General features: G+C 35.0%; 1 protein-coding gene across 3 annotated transcripts in view; it reads right to left on the bottom strand.

Moving 5' to 3' along the window:
- NEBL (nebulette) overlaps positions 1 to 14,353 on the bottom strand; it is a 321,698-nt gene that overhangs the window by 95,854 nt on the left and 211,491 nt on the right. The window contains exons 1-2 of one of the 3 annotated variants that reach the window (XM_069458752.1): positions 3,384 to 3,464; positions 3,224 to 3,295 (exon numbers count right to left, since the gene is read on the bottom strand). The exons of the other annotated variants lie outside the window; for them this stretch is intronic. Coding sequence (XP_069314853.1) covers positions 3,224 to 3,295; positions 3,384 to 3,464 — 153 coding nt within the window. Of the gene's footprint in view, positions 1 to 3,223; positions 3,296 to 3,383; positions 3,465 to 14,353 lie in introns of those variants that run through there. 3 annotated transcript variants of the gene reach the window in all.

Consider the following 14,353-nt stretch of genomic DNA (forward strand, 5'->3'; position numbering starts at 1 on the left):
CCAAACCGCTGCTAAGAGATGATGGGCCCTAAACTATTAGGCACAGAAATTCGGACTGAAAATGGCTCTGATGTTCTACAGAGATTGATCCAACAGCTCTCTGTGGTCCCCATGTCCAAGAAGCTCTAAATAGCATCACAAAGGGTGCCGGAAGCAAAATAAAACCTCATCCTACTCATAACCCAGGCTGTCCGCATCTGGACTGCTGTGCGCAGCTGTGGTTACTACGCACCAGTAAGGACATATGAAGGTTGGAAAAGGTCCAAACAGAAATAATTAGAGCAGCGGAGGGCATTTAGATAGGCTGCTCCGCGAAGAGAAAGCCATGAAACCACCCTTCTCATCTGAAAAACAAAAATGAGACAGAGTGAGAAGTGACTCCAGGTGACACCTGTGAACTGAGGCTCATAAAACCTATGGCACAGGCTTGCTGCAGTGCGGAATATACAAATGAATGTGGAGGGCCTGGAACACATCATGGAAGGAAGGACAGCCTGATCACCCAGGCTGGAGAGTCAGGCAGACCTCATGTCAAGTCCTAGGTCTGTGGCTCAAAGCCCTGGGACTTGATCTACAGCCTTCAAAGCTACTTCTTTAAGCTTCAGGATGGAGGACTCTGCAAAGGAAGACCCCGGATGCTCTGCTGGGGCATATGGATTATAAAACAAAACTAACATACTTGAAGGTTTGGGTTTAAATTTAAGTTTGAGACCAGGGGAAATGGTGCACTACATTAAATGAAGGTGACTAACAAATGGGCTCAATCAGAAATATGAGACAGGCGTGACAAGAACTCAGGTCTCACTTGGCATAGCAGTGCATCAATTTTTATATCTGTTTTAGCTCCACAACTGATACATTCTAGACCACCATCTGGCCATGCAGAAGATATAACAGAGACAAGAATTTCAAATATAAGTTCATCTGCTCCATATAAAAGTAATGATGACACTGAGAAAGAATAAGCAAGTTATTATTTAATGATACTATTTAACCACACTTTAAAAAAAACTACAAATTTGATTTAATCCAATATGCCAGGTCCTTCCAGAAAGGACAAATTAAAACTTGTTTTTGAGATGATTGCACAAATTCCTCTTTTATTAGAAACAAAAAGAATAATTTTTTAGACTATTGGTAAACATAAAAATTCTAAAAATTAAACAGGTATCTTAGCAAGAACAGAATTATATTCAGAAGCAAAATGTGAATGTGTACACAGATATAAATTAAGACACAATAATAATGTTCCAAATATTTAGGTTGTACAGATATTCTGCCATGCAACATAAATCTATATCAAACAAATTATGCCATGTGTTTGATTTTACCTACGGGGGCATGAAACAACAGGCCTTTGGCTTTTGCAAAATGACAAAGGCCATCACCTCTCACCACAGGTTGGTTTTAAAGTCACTGATAAACGATGTTATCCAAAGCAACTGCAACAAAATCACCTACTAACTATAGTTACCACTTTAATCCTAATGGTTTACATAATACAATTTAGCTCAGTTATAATTACACTTCAATAAAAACATAACAAAGCTGGAAGTGTTATTATCTCCCACATTAGGAATTTAAGGTTTTAAATGGTAGGCTTATTGTTACTAATATTAGCATAATAAATGATAATAAAGCTAAGATAAAATTTGTGTGGAAATCTACAGTGAGAGATTACACAGCAAAGAAAAAGGGCTTTGTGTTCAAGTCCTACTCTCTCTGCTTCACTGTGTGACCCAGGCCAGGTGCTTAACCTCTCTGTGCCTCCATCTCCTCACTTCCAAAATGGGCAAAAGAACAGAACCTACCTCTCGAGCTGCAACGCCTGGCACATAAATCTTAACTATTGCTGTTGTTGTTGTCACTGTCATTTCATTATTCTTGTCACAGTTTAAAAAGAACTTTCACATACAGTAGCTAATGATGATTAATAGCACAAAGAAATTCTTAATTTAAATTTTCATTACATCACATGTCAAGTAGACGGGAAGGAGTATGATTCCCACCACCATCCTCTGGCTCTTTTCTGACAAACCAGAAGGCAACACAGCCTCATATATGAAATGTGATTGGATGGATTCAAAAATAAGTTACAGATGAAACAGTTAATAACAGCTAACATTTATTGAGTACTCACAATGTTCCAGACGGCTTACTCAGCATTTTAGACGTGTTACCATTATTTAGTCTTCCTACTACAAATGTTACACCTAAGGAACTGAGGCCAGCAAGGTTATATAACCTTCCCAAGGTTACAGTTGAGTCAACCCACGCAGGCTGACTTCAGAGGACATATCAGCACACTACCGCCCTGCCCAGGATTGACTTCCTCTGAAAACAAACAATTGTAAAATATTCCAATCACTTCACTCATTACCAACAACAGAAACAACCAGTATTGTGCTCATGTTTCCAAATGAAGACACAAACACATACTCACTTTATAGGAGCCATCTTTCCTTTGTACAAACAATTCTCTTTCACCTGTTAATGAGGATCATCTAAATTCTCATCCCTAGTGAGCAATACTTTTCCTTGTACTTTTGGCATTACAGTTTACATATTTACCATAAAAAAATATGTATGTGTGTGTGTTGAATAGTTCTATAATTGTAGGATTTCCTTGTAATATTATATAAACTGATCCCAGTAACTAAAAAAAGTCCAACCAAAATGCTCCTTTTCACTAATATCATCATCTAGATCAGGGTTCTTAACATGCAGTTCAGTAATCCATAAATCCCAAACTGTAAATAATTATTATACGCATGTAGGTATATACATTTTCCTGGTTTGGAAAACAATTGCATTCCTGAGATTCTTCAAAAGGTCACCCAGATGTTAAAAGTCACTCATCTATAATAGATAGAGATTCTCCCAAGACAAATTACATCATTATATTAATTTTAAAATCTTTGGGGTTCTCAAATAGAATATGCACTGCAATTCAATGCTTTATGATCTCATGCCAGAGGGACAGCAAAATTCATAAGAGACAGGATTCTGGGTTAAGAATGAGGAAATTTGCTCGAGCAGAAATTCTCTGTCTAGGTGACCTTGGGGAAATCACTGAACATTTCTGGACCTAGTTCTATGATCTGGAAAATAACTGTGTTTGAAGAGATGATTTCAGGGTTTTCTCCCCAGCTCTATGACTTTATAACTTCATAGTACCACACATGCAAAGCAAAGTAAGACAGAAATTACTTAAGCCACTTACATCACTAATGAGTTTGGTGCATTTTCTGGCCAATTCCATGCTTAAGTCTTCAATGATAGGCTTAAAGAAGACCTGTTCGAAAAAAAGGAAAAGGAATATTTTTCTCACCATCTATTTAGAGGAACAAATACTGTTCTTGAGTAGGTCCTTTCTCACTCACCTGGTCTTCTTCATTTTCTTCTTCCCCTGTTTTTTCCTCTTCTGTTTCATCTTTTACATCCTCTAATACAGGGACCCTCATTTTTACTCTTTCAAAATATTTATATTTTGCAAATGTACTGGAGTAGCGTCTTTTTGTGACCACAGCTCCCTTGAGCGCTTGGTGTCTCCAGTGCTCGGGTAGGAATGACCTTGCCCAAGACTCACCCCTATTTAGCTCACACTTCACTCTCCTTATCTCAATAGTGCCTGAGTGAACGGAACAGGATCCCAGAGGTTTGCCAGGGCTAAGCCTCGCATGTGGAAATAACATTTTCTCAAACGCAAAATTTGATTCTATGAACCTCCAAAGTCAACATTCTTTAAACTGGTTAAGAAATCCAAAAGAGAAAATGTATTTGTCTTGCATTAATTCAATTCATTCATAAAATAGCTTGAAAAGGACTTAAAGATTCTGGAGAAACTATTCAACTATAACACTCAAGATATCATAGTCCGAAGCCTGTTATCTCAAAGATTGCTCAACTCCATCTAAATAAAGCTTTCACTGGAATGTCAGACATCTCTCTGACTTGGAACAGTGAATCAGGATCATTCAAACTCATTTCATTAACTTAAATTAAAGGTTTTATGAGACATACGTGTACTTCTCCCATCCTAAAAAATACTCCCTTTATATTAGCTGATTAAGGCTAGCAATTTAGTATGAAAAGCCCTTTGAACCACTTCAAAGAATCTATTCTGAGTTAATTATGACTGTTAATCTCATATTGGTGAGTACTGAATTATATTAATTGTAAACATCATTAAGCATGAGAAGTTGCAGTTAACATATGTTGATATATCATTTAAAAATTCTAGAAACATCACTGTTTCAAAATAATCATCCTTTTAAAATTCTGCTCATTGTATTCATTTTTACAAATTCGTTAATTGTTTGTATATATCTCAATGTGTGCCACACACTTGGAAAAGCTTGGAAAAATAAACTATCACAATATTTATAATGTGGTATGTGTCACTGGTTATATGATTAAAAATGTATTTCTCAGAACAAATCCTTTAATGTAAAATTTAGGCAATTCCAAGACTCTATACAGCTCACAATTTATTAATTTGGTTATTTAAATCCTTGGGTAAATTAATTTTTACCAAGCCAAAGCATATCTGTGTTGGACATAAAAAATACCCTATCGTGAATAATAAAATTAATTATATAAAATATAACTTTATTAAAAATAATACATCATTCTAAGTACCCAAGTATAATATTATTTAATCTTAATATCAAATCTAGTTTTTGATTTATTTTTTAAAAATTGCCTTGGTCTTACCTAAACTGAAAATCCTGACAAGAAAAAAAATTCTGCACAGTCATCATGTATAGATTATTTCTCAAATTGTGTCTCATGAGGCAAAAGTGGCACAAAAGCTTCTGCAGGAGAAAAAAGTGAGTTTCTTAAACACACATTTGGGAATCCTGTATCCTAATCTCTACCCCTGCCACTTAAAGATCCACAAGGCATATTGACACATTAGGAGGGCTAAGAAGACCCTCAACCAAAAACCTACTTAGGTTTGCTTAACTCAGCATTCCCCAAACATGAATCCTATCTCATCTCATCTCATCTACTCTAATCTATCTATCTTTGTTAATGATACCCGATACCCCAGAAAACTAACATTCTTCTGTGAAATCTGCCAAAAGATTATTCAAATATTCTATAGAAAATCTATTACATTATCTTTATTTGGAAACAGGGAGGAAAAATCTCTATAAACTTTTCTGGCAAACTTCTAGAAGCGCAGAAAGAAAATCTTGCCCAAACTGCCAAGACACACCTCTTGGCTTGCATCTGAGGCGACGATACTCGTGTTGTTCAGGGTGAGTTCTATTTCCCATGGTGAATAACCACTGTCAGGCTTGAACGACAATTATCTTCTCATTTCCCATCATGTGACAAGTTCTTATGGGCTCTCCACTGTGCTGCAAGAGAATAAGTTATTGAGATTTCATGCACAAAGTTTTGAAGGCAACACCAAACACCACGTGCAATGTGCACACAGATTTTCCATTTGAGATTTCAGAATCAGAATTTCGAAGCCCGAGACATCCTTAAGAAACCAGTATACCTAAAGCACTCTCTTTTACAGAGGACAAAATGAAGGCCAAGAAAAATTAATTATCTGTCTCATTTGCAAAGTTATTCAATGGGATACTAGGATCAGAACCTAACTAGAAAATATTTCAACTACCAATACCTTATTCAATACACAAGACTTTGTTAACAAAAGTAATGAAATTTTTAAAAAAAGAACCTAAATAGAACCCTGTGTTTATTTACTCAACAAATAAACACTCTTATGCCAGGTACCCTGCTTGCTGTTAGAGATGTAATGGTGAATGAAACATACTTCATGCTAAGAAAAAAACAGGAAATTAAAAAACCCATCATTCAATACTTGCTGGATAAACTCTTTAATGGATTGTTTGGCAAGCTAGATACACCATTACTTTTGATTGAATGCATATTTTTTTCCTTTCACCTATAAGTTATAATATAAAGTTCATATAATGTTTTCTCTGGAAAACATAAAGCCCTGTACTTTATCACAGCAAAGTTGTCTTGTCAATAGCTCCAAAACCTGACTTGGGGAATGAGACGGATAACGATCATGTTTCAAAATTCTCTATCAACTTTTTTTTTTAACCAAGTTTAATGTTGTATTGAATAGATATTTTCACCTTGAGATGCCACAAAAGGGAATATTTGTAGAGCTGTTAACCCCTTTAACTTATTAAGCACTTCATTTATGCTGCCTACTTTTTTGACTTGCTTGAGTCCTTAACCCAAGCCTTGATACGAATGAGACCAAATTGGGAATCACATCACTTACAGTTAGACCCTCAATATCCAGGTCTGGCTCTACAATATCCTCTGGGGCAAATTATTTAATCTCTCTCTGCCTCTAATTCTCCATAGTTAAATAGAAAAACTGAACTGACAGAAGTTAATGAAAGGAAAACACTTCAAAAAGATTTCTGAACTACCCAACAAAGCTACACAGTTACAGGAGAAGCACTTGTTACCAAAGGGACTTCTCATTTGAAAAGGTGAGACTGTGCCATCAGTATCTTTTTAAAGGCAAGAAGGGCCACGTACAACTTAACAGCCTAAAGATTGTGTATTTATATTAATAATACAGAAGTCTTCCGATCTTTTGATAGCTTGGTGTTTCTGTGTAAGCAAATGTGTCACCATAGCAACTGTGGAGTGGTAACTCAAGACCCTGGGGACACAGCCCTTGGCCGAGGAAACACGTCCGTATCACCATCTCGAGTCACGTAGCGCATGGCTGTCTTCAGCTTCCTTAAGGTCACGTGTGACAAGAATCTCTTGGGTTTTGACCCATGTTTTCATACTTATTTCACTTTTTTCTCCTTTTTTTAATTTTTCCATAGTGATAGAACACGTGCTTTTCCCCAACGTGGTTGAAAATGACTTCCAAATGAAAATCCACAGTACATAATTGACATAGATCAAGATTCAGTTCTGAGTTGAAGAAAATTTATAGAGATAAACCAATTTTTTATATTAAAAATGATCTCAACATTTCTTATTACAAAGTAGTCATCCTAAATGGTTAGATGAGAGAGAAATTAGTTTGCCTGATTTGTTTTCCTGCCTTCATAGTTTTTTCACTCATTTTTAGTTGCCTGCTTTTTGTAATTTTTTTTATGACAATCCCTCAGAAGGTTCTTGCTTCTCAGTTGAATCCCTAGTTATTTCACCCTTGCTTCATATATTTACTCATCATTTGGCAACTGCCCAAAAGAGAACTTTACTAACAGATGATGGGGAAGGAATAGTTTCACAAAACAAGAAATGTAAGCATCTAAGGCAATTTGTCTCCTTTATAAAAGAGAAGAGTTCGGCTTAATATTAGCCCAATCTAGTTTTATAACGCACACTCATTAACATATCGTCTCCTTTTTAATGGCTACATAATTACTCTTTGTTAATTAGAAATCAAAAGAATACAAAGACCTGAATAATTGTCACATTTCCAATTATGCTATTAAAGTAAGATTTCATGGAGTATTTTTCCATATTTATATTATTATTTTCACACATGTAGATCCTATGCAAACTGAAAGCTACGTATCTAGAAAGATCTTAGAGGAAGAAAGGAACAAAAACTGCAAAAAATTTTGGGCACAAGCATTTCCAGGTTGGGTGTGGTTGGAATACCAAAATTATGTACTCTTCTTATTGAAAGGCGGGGAAAGTAATTCTTATTCACTGTCTATATCAACATAAGTGCCCAGTGAACTAAAAGACTTTGGTTAAATTTGTAACTTTTTGAGATACTGGTTCAGGTTTCATAACAATGAAGCTAATATCATAATTACATCCGTAATCGTCACCACAGAGAGAAGCCTAAGGTCTGAATGGTCTATCCGTGGCTTATAACCAGAACCAAAAGGTCAGGCAGGATCAAACACAGCTTGACGTCCACAAAAAAATATCCCTTTCCTACAGTTTTGTGCAAGGTATGTCAGGAATAATTGTGAAAGACTTTACAATTGACATAAACAAAAAAATTACTCTTCTCTAGTGTTCTCTTCTGGGCTATATTGTTTTTTCATTGTCTTTGAACTACCTCACAATTCCATAAATTTTGAAAACTGATAACAATGCAAGTGATTCTTATCCACAGAAATGCAAATTACAGGAGTCCCCCTTATCCATGGAAGGAGGTGTTCCAAAACCCCCAGTGGATGACTGAAATTTTGGATAGTACCAAACTCCACACATACTATGTGTTTTCCTATATATACATACCTGGATAAAGCTTAATTTCTAAATTAGGCACAGTAAAAGACAAGCCATAATAGCTAATAATAAAATAGAACAATTTATAACAACATACTATAATAAAAGTTATGTGAATGTGATCTCTCTCTCTCTGTCTCTCTCTCAATATCTTATTGTACTCTACTCATCTATTTTCAGACTACAGTAACTGAAACTTCCAGAAGCAAAACTGCAGATAAGGGGCACTATTGTAATTGTGTCCTGGGAAAAGCAATTCACTATTGCCCTGCAGATAGACCCTTTTTGCATCTGTCTGTCAATGCATTTCAGCATTCCCTGCTATTCATTATATGTGGCTCTTAGAATTCCCCTTTGAACTAACTGCAACCTCTTACTTGTGTCCTCATTTATTAAGGAGTTAAAATCTTTGAAATGTGTTTATTTTATGTTTTATGAGAGTCATGCTATCATTTAAAAAAAAAATCCTTTAACAGATGAGAATGATTTAATGATCCTCATATCTTTCTTTAACATTCAGCAGAAATAGAATGGAGAAAAAGCATTACTGGAGAAAGCCCTCTTCTCTCAATTGTAAAATATAGCTGTAAAAAATTTTGGCATTTATTGAAATCAGCTTTTTGTTTTGTTTTGTTTTCAGGTTTGATTTTAAATGCCACATGGGTGCTTGTATATATGTACATTCACACACACACAACACACACACAACACACACAACACATACACACATGCACTCAAGCAGAGTTAATTCACCACAGCTGCCAGCTCTCGCTTGAAAAGCATAAAAGGCATCCATAAATGCAAAGACTTAATTACTTCTCACATCTGGAAAAACTTGAATATGAGAGTGGATTTATGGAAGAAGCTCTTTGCTTGGCTGTCAACACCACATCAGAAGCCAGAAAGCAAGTCGGCTTGATCACTCTTGGCAATTCTTTAACCCATTCAGAGATAGATGATCTACCAATTAATTCATAACATGTCCTGTTTACATGATTTATGAATTTTATGAAAACACAGTAACGTAAATAATGTCCTAGTAATTTATGGAGAAAAGCTGTTTTTGTCATGTTTCCAGGAGGGGGAAAAAAAAATCATACATTAAAATGTAGAAATAATGAGGACGTCCTCATATCCAGGGGAACAAAGGAAAGGCTTTGGGGGGTTATAGAGTGTATTAAGAACAGCCATTAGAACAATAACTTCAGTAAACACTTGCAAACTAGACAATGTGGCACTTTTTGGAGAAAGTGTGATAATGTTTCTAAAAGGAAGTAGGAGAGTTTATGAAGTCACAGCAAGAAGATTCAGCAGTAACCAGGGAATGGGCAGATCTCCCCCAGAAAAGGATATTTAAGCTGAAATTAAGCAAAGTCATGGGGTACAGAGAAGGTATCCGAAGAGCATTTGCAGAAACCCAGAGAGTGCAGGGATCAAAAGTGCATTGCCACTGATGTCAAGGGAGAGTTGCATGAAGCAAACGTATGGAAATCACACTTATGCTAACACAACAAGCTTAAGTTGGTTTGAACCACAAACCCTTTACCAATAACACAGTTCCTTGTCAATTAACTGTGGAAACAAAAGCTTTACAGCTACTCTATTCTCTTTATGTGCCTGGAACTTAATTTTCACCCCTTCATGTTATCATTGGCCAAATGGAATACTCTTGCGTTTCTGGACTTTATGAAAATTCTTAGCAAAGAAAGTATTTCCAGATTTATTAGTCTACTGAAGAAAAAACATTTAAGGGAAATCCTTTTGTAGTATGGAGGCTCAGAAATTTATGTTCAATGTGTTTATAATATAAATTTCACACTTTTACATTTCTATAATTACAATGCTATAGTTGAAATGCATCTTTCTTCTACTCTTTACTAAATAAGTGATGTCAATATTTCTACTTGAACCTTAAGCATCAAGTTACTAACACGTATGTTCACTAAGGATTTCTTCTATCCAAAGTCATGATTTCATCCCACTTTAAGCCAGGGAAAATAATACAACCGATGCTCACAAGTTTGGAACTTTTGAAACATTAATTCCTGAGCCTTATTCCAATTATTTCCATGGAGTTTTTTTCATGTGTACCTCAAAATATAACATAGTATCAAAGTAAAATCATAATTAAAGTAAATATATCATTAAAACAGCTATGAAGTTAGTGGATGCTTTAAAATAATTCGTACCCCCTGAATAATGAGAACTAGTTTAACATATATTTGTGATAATTTCTCTCTGAAGACTTTATCTTTGTTATTATTTATGTGGGGGCAGATATGTGTGTGTGTGTGTGTGTGTGTGTGTTTATTCATTCATTTAACAAATATTTCTTTTGTGCATTCCATGGGCCATGCGCTATTTTAATCTCTACAGGCAATCGATGAACAAAACCAACAAAAATCCCTGCCCATCTCTCCTATTTCAATCATACATTCATTCATCAAACATCTATGAGTACCCACTTTGTACCATGCACTGTACTGACATGTTTTATATATTTTTTTCATACTAGGTCTTTGAAACCCAGTGTATTTTAACTTCACACTTACAGTACATCTCAATTCAGACCAGCCACATTTTAAGTGCTCAGTGGTCAGATGTGGATAGTGGCTACCATATTGGACCATGCAGCTCTGCAGCAGTGACATAAGACAAGAACTCATTGAACAATGAGGGGAAAACACACTATTTCTGGTTTCTGTTCCACAGTAGACTCAGGTTCTGTCCTTGACAGAACCAATAAAATGAATACTTTAAAACTGCTGGAATCTTGAATAATATCCAAATATAATGAAGTGCTTTGAATCTAAAAATACCTGTACGTAAAATGATGTCCAAGGTCTTAAATTTGTGTTATCTGTCATGCAAGCTCTGCTAAAAATTTTGGAGAAAGATGAACTCCATATAAAAAACAGAGGGAGGCAGTCGAGAACTCTTGGAAGTTCTTGAACTCTCTATGGACTCCTGCCAGGTACTGCAAGAGGACACCAAGGGATGATCGCCGCACACCAAGCACTCTGCTGTGAGCTTTACGTATAAAGTCCCATTTCATCCTCACAACATCCATTTTACAGATGAGGTCGCTGAGGCTTAGAGTAATAACCCGCCCAATTCTCACAATAAGAGATTCAAACCGAGGTCTTACTGTTTCAATTTGTATAAAACCTACTAGACTGGAGAGCAGTAGAACACTGAATGACTTTTATTTCTTTCTGGTAGTGATACTATGATTTTCTAGCATCACCTTCAATTTCCAACTTTAAAGGAATTGTCATTACTGATGGTTATTTAAAGGGAGAGTCCTCCTTGTGGTATGGAGACAATTTGGTCCTTGTGATCAGTGCAAACAAGACTCCACAGGAGACAGAAGAAATGCTAAAAGCAGGCAATAATGACAGCATTATAAGGATCTGCAGGCAGCTCATTTGAGAAACTTTCCGGCTTTTCATTCATTAATGGTACATTTATAAGCAGCAGTGAGCTGGTAAATGTTTAACAATCACCCCTCCTAGGGTTTAAAAAAATTGTTTTTAATTAAAAAAATATATTTTTAACTAAAAAAAAAAAAGCCCTGCTCTATAGCATAATCACAGAGTTGGGAAGAGATGAGCCCAATCTGCTCTGGTGAACTGATAGAAGCCAGCACCACACAGCACTGTGACAACAAAGCCTACACCCAATGTTAAATGGACTGAGAAATGCCAATCAACCTGAGAGACTAGTCTTCTAAACTTTAAAATGAGCATTTCAAAGTACACAATTCTGCTCTAGTGCTAGTCTGTTCCTTGCCATATGTTGATGAAATCATTCCCGATGATAAGATTTCAAACGTAACTTATGCAGCACTTTTTCTATGGCTCACCGTAAACTGGGATCATAAAAGTTTGTACTTGTGGCACTTTTAATGACACTTTAGATGCATGTAAGATAGTGCACACAAAAATGAGGCAAATAAAATGGGAAATAAGTTAAGAGGTAAATTTTATCATATTTAAGTAGAGCATGCCCTTTCTACTAGGCTGTCTTGACACCCAAAAAGATCTAGTGTTTTTTTTAAATGAGATCCAGTGCATAAAAATTTAAAATATAGTAAACACTCATTGAAAATAGTATTATAGGAGTGACATTCATACTATACACAGAGTGTATAGTATAATGAAGACAATTTACAAAGAAATTCAAGAATTCTCTCAATTTAGGCTAGAGTATTAGGAGATATTCACCCCAAAATATTTGAGCAATAGTATCTATATAAAATAAGACTGCTTTTATATGCACTTTGAGCTGAAAATGGTGGTGACTTCATTTAACAATATGGATAATTTTTTAAATATATATTCTGTATCTAGTTCTTGTAAACCTAACCATTTTTGATGCACAGAGAAGCTGCTTTAAGGGTTTTTGTGAAAAACTGTGTAAAAAAGTGAACTTTTAAAGGTGCAATGATACTGAGGGTCTTTTTTATGTCAAAATTTTTATCTAAATGGAAGTTTTGCTGAAAAGGAGGTATTTTTTCTGACACACAGTGAAGTAGAAAAGACATCTTTATTTACAATTTTAATCAAGCTTTAATGCTAAACAAGCATTATTATAATTCTATGAAACATTTTTTTCTATAGAAATATCATTATATGTTCTTTGGATCAAGGCTGTACCCAGCTCATTTTAAGATTTAAAACCACTATATACCTTATTTCTTTTGACAATTCTTGATAGTATTTATATTACTTTCTCTTGTACAAATAATGTCAAGAATTAGGGAAAGCTCATATATTAATTTAATCAGGGTAAATAGCTAAGTTGTATCATCCCATTTTAAACAAAGTATTCATAAGAACAGGTTTTTTAAAACTTATAATAGCTTTACATTTTCTTAACAAATCTTATAAGATTTTTTTAAAAAGATTATCTGATTGCCAATTAAATGTGGCCAATTCAAAATACAAAAACTTCTATAAAAGGGTACATTATTTATATTATAGAATCTAATCTTCTGGGATAGAGTTGCAGAAGATTTTATAATAAAAAAATTATCCACAATTTTATGCTTCAACTAGTTCTTTATTTAATTTATCTATTTATTAGACTCAGCATTTTATTAACATTTGTTTCACTTTTCCAAAACACAGCCATGGTGAATGTCCTATTTTAAATAAACTATCTTTGTTTAAATATTCAAAGATTAAAATGTTTATACTATAAGGACTAAATGTTTTTCAAAACATCATTAAAAATATATTTTTTCAAGTATATTATAGGCTTTTATGATGTTTGTATTTCAGAGACTAGACCAGTGATTACATTTTGAACTATGATTTGACAAAGATTAGAACTGACTCATGAACTATTTAATAATAGGGCTTCTGCTCAAGTTCTTTTATGTTATACTCAAAAAAACAAAACACATGCATGAACTGTCATGAGGTTATATTCCTCAAGGAATTGATAGCAGAACTTTATTCCATTATCTGGTCTGGCAAAAACACAACAACTGACCAAACAAGGATGACTAAGCACAGAAAAAATTTGAAGCCAGCTAAATCCTCACCAAGTTAATCACAGTCACAGAGATGTCATTTGGAAAGTGCCAAGAATGGGAAATGCCACATTTGGTGTGAGCAGTAGACAGACAGCCATACAAGGAACAGTCCCAAGACCTGGGTTCAAGACTCCCACTCTAAAAAATCAGACCAATATTTCTAGTCCTAAGATTGTAGGATTACCAAATTTATCCACTTATCTACTAATCACCATGGTACAAGGAGTTCAAAGATGAAAACATCACCTATCCACAAATTATTCTGTCAACCCCTCCCCTTTTTTTGTTTGGTATTTTTTGTTGTGTAGTTTGTTAGTTGGTTTTGGCCAAAGGGGAATAAAAGGAACCCATGTTAAATGGCAGTCACTATGGTACGTCCTTTACATATCTTATCTCATGGAATACTCATAAACTCTCTGGAAGGCAAATACCATTGGGACCCCCAAACTGAAGCTCAAAAGTAGCATCAACAGACTTTGAACCAAGATCTTCTATACGTTGATGTATCAACTGACCATATATACCTGTTGTGTGTATTCAATACTGTGATAGTCTATGGCTGAAATCCACCTTTTAAAACTCCCTTTGTGT

The sequence above is a fragment of the Eulemur rufifrons genome, chromosome 25, assembly GCF_041146395.1.
Source record: "Eulemur rufifrons isolate Redbay chromosome 25, OSU_ERuf_1, whole genome shotgun sequence".
NCBI lineage: Eukaryota > Metazoa > Chordata > Mammalia > Primates > Lemuridae > Eulemur > Eulemur rufifrons.